The sequence below is a fragment of the Amblyomma americanum genome, chromosome 2 (assembly GCF_052857255.1).
Source record: "Amblyomma americanum isolate KBUSLIRL-KWMA chromosome 2, ASM5285725v1, whole genome shotgun sequence".
NCBI lineage: Eukaryota > Metazoa > Arthropoda > Arachnida > Ixodida > Ixodidae > Amblyomma > Amblyomma americanum.
This window is the reverse complement of record NC_135498.1, coordinates 226,853,448-226,856,521: the sequence shown is the minus strand read 5'-3', so window position 1 is coordinate 226,856,521 and position 3,074 is coordinate 226,853,448. Positions and strand designations below refer to the sequence as shown.

The 3,074-nt window shown below is 44.9% G+C and overlaps 1 protein-coding gene across 1 annotated transcript; it reads left to right on the top strand.

Annotated features, from left to right (window-relative positions):
* Nucleotides 1-296: 296 nt before the first annotated feature.
* Nucleotides 297-1,613, top strand: LOC144119483 (uncharacterized). The gene is made up of 2 exons (XM_077652080.1): nt 297-451; nt 542-1,613. The coding sequence occupies exons 1-2, from the start codon at nt 299-301 to the stop codon at nt 1,601-1,603; spliced, it is 1,215 nt and encodes a 404-aa protein (XP_077508206.1). The 5' UTR covers nt 297-298; the 3' UTR covers nt 1,604-1,613.
* The last annotated feature ends 1,461 nt before the right edge of the window (nt 1,614-3,074 follow it).

Genomic DNA, 3,074 nt, shown 5'->3' with positions numbered 1-3,074 from the left:
GAAGAAGGCCACCCTGCTTACCACCCGTCGATATTTGCCGCTGCATATAAAGCGACGAGTGGGCCTCTGTCAAGCGACCGCTATACGAGGTAGAGCATATATTTTTTGAATTTGCCCTCAGCTTGACGTATTGTTGCTAATGCCACCTCATTTTGTGCATTGACAGTTGATTTGGTTGCGTGATCGCGGTGCTTTAGTGAACCAATATTGTTTGGCTGTGACTACCCCACAAATGCAAAGCGACGAGGTCCTTATTTATTTATTTTTTGCCAGAAAAAGAAAGCGCGAGAATCAAAAGATGCAGGAGGAGCGACAGATATCCAGTTATGACAGTCAACAAACAGGGTGTGTCTCAAGCCCCGAACCACAGATTTCAGACTGCCCGCTTTACAGTGACAACGTAGTGGCCTCCGTCGGCGGCCAGTCTGCAGATGACGCACATCGTGTGGATGTAAGCAAAAGTTTACTGCATGTAATTTGTGCTTTTCATTGCATTTAATTTGACTGGTGTGCTAAGCTAATTTTAAAATGCTGGTTTCAGGCCTCAACAATGACTGAAGACGGCAATGTTACTTTCAGCGTGAACTTCACATTTATGTCAGAGTTGTGCGATGGAAATGCTTCATCCTACATAAGTCACAAAGAGGTGTGCAACACAAGCTTGGGCAGCTCATGCAGTCCAGGCTTTTCGGACAAAAGCACTGGACCAGCGTGCAAAGAGCCTTTCTTCGCGGGGTTCAGATCTCTTCAACACGATGAAAACGCCTTTCATGCGCTGACAGCGATTAATGTTTCATTATTTGCTCTGCTTTTAAGCATACTGCCACCTGCTCCAAGAAAGTTGAATGAGTTGTCCATTGAGAACAAGATTCTGTTATTTCTGATCAAACTGAAACATGGGCTGCCATTTTCTGTTCTCGCTGTTCTCTTTGGCGTCCACAAAACAACGGCCTCTCGCATCTTCAAGGGTCTACTTGTAAACATCCATGCTGCAACAAGGAAATGGTTATACTGGCCATCACAAAGAGCCGTTCTGGCCACATTACCTCCATGCTTCAAAGTACACTATCCAAAATGCAGAGTTGTTATAGATTGCACTGAACTTGAAACTGAAGTGCCTCCAGGAATTGAAAAACAAAACCTGTGGTATTCAGACCACAAAGGAAGGCACACCATCAAGTACCTTGTTGGAATAGCTCCGAACGTCCTTATAACTTTTCTTTCAAAGGGGTTTGGAGGTAGAACTAGTGATACTACGCTAACAGTTGAATCAGGTTTTTTGTCTCTTCTTGAACCAGGAGATCTCGTCTTAGCCGATAAAGGATTTCCAGGCATAAAAACAGGTGTTGGCTCGCAAGATGCAACGTTGGTGATGCCACCTTTTGCTACCAGTCCACAATTCACGGAGTCTGAGGTGGATGCCACATATGAAACTGCCTCCGTGCGCATTCATGTGGAAAGATTAATTCAGAGGCTGAAAATTTTTGATATCATTACACGCAGGATACCACATGAGCTGACTGGTTATGCTGATGAGATTCTTCATGTACTAGCAGTGCTAACAAACCTGAAGGCGCCCATTTTTTCCAAGCCACCGAAATAATGAGGCTGAAAAGGGAAAAAATTTATTGCACGTTTTTTTATATACACAAGAAGGGTCAAAATGACTGCCCTTACTGCGACATATATGAGGCTTTACATGTCACTGTATGAAAAGTGTAGAAATTAAATAAAGCAGTTCTCGTTAACAGGCACTGTTTTCTGGTCTCTGTTGGTGATGGGACGGCGACACTTGTAAAATGATATTGCCTCTACACGAACAATATTAAAATAAGTAAACATCACATGTCTGTACATCCATGCAATGCCCTGAGAAAGTGCTCAAAATAAAAGTTTCGCAGTTTGGGCACAGCAGACGACAGGAACTCATCATTTCTTTTTACATGGATTGTGAGTGAGTCCACTTCTGTGTGTACATAAAAGTAGCAGCGCTGCAAGCCTAGCACATGCAAGCAGATTTGTATTTGTGTGAAGTACGAATGGCTGCGTCTTAAATCCAGAATGTCTTCACCGCACAGGTATTTCAGCAGGGGTCTCTTGGTCAAGCTCTGCTGTCTTCTTGAGAATGGACACTTGATTTCAAGTAGCACTACGCTGCCGTCTTCATCCCTGAAAGTTAAACTTTCTATTTGGAAGAACAACCCGATAAAAGTGATTACCTGAAAATGCTGTCGGGGGAGCACGCAAGCCACGGCTCTCCAGGACAAACTACCAGGCCGAATTGGGCGACATTCACGTCGTGCTTCTTTTCAAACGCCTTACGGGCTGATGGCTCCTTTAACAGCCCATACTGCACCTGGTAGCCATTGTACGGCACCTCGGTAACAATGCTCTTTGCACGCTCGGAGAGGCTTTTACAGCAGGTCAGAATCCTGTGTGCCTGCAGAAGACAAAAGGCAAGATTAGACCACGTCTGTCTTAGCGTAATCAGTGTCAGGGTCAGAAAATTGATCAAGCTGCAAGATACTTCTCTGTACCTTTGTAGCAGTAATTCTCGGAAACCTTTCATTAGCCCAAAGACTACGATCAAGCGCCGTCCTAGCTGACAGGTCAGGTACATCTTCAGGCGACACAGCGACGTAGCGTTCATAAATTCGTCGCTCCGGGCCTGACAGCCTTTGTGGGGAGGGGGGGGGGGGGGGGCATAGCGAGCCAGACACAATAGCAGTTACTACATCTTTGTTTTTAGTTAGGTTCTCTTAGAGAAGAAAAAATACGAATACTGAAGTACTGTACACTAGGGTACAAACCTCTCTAGGAAGTTAACTCGTTTAAGAAGTATTTTGTTTCCACACTGCATGACAGTAAAGCTGTGGAACTCTTTCTCGATCCTGTCCCATTCAAAAAGCACCAGGGCTTGCGGAGAGCTATGAGGAGGGGTTGTAGCGGGCTCAGCTAGCATACACTCTTCTGCGCTCAACATATCAATTAAGGGGCAGTTGAGGTCACCGAAATATTGTGTGACATGGTTCAGTGGAACCTCCTTTGCACGCACTGAAAAATCGCAACATAAA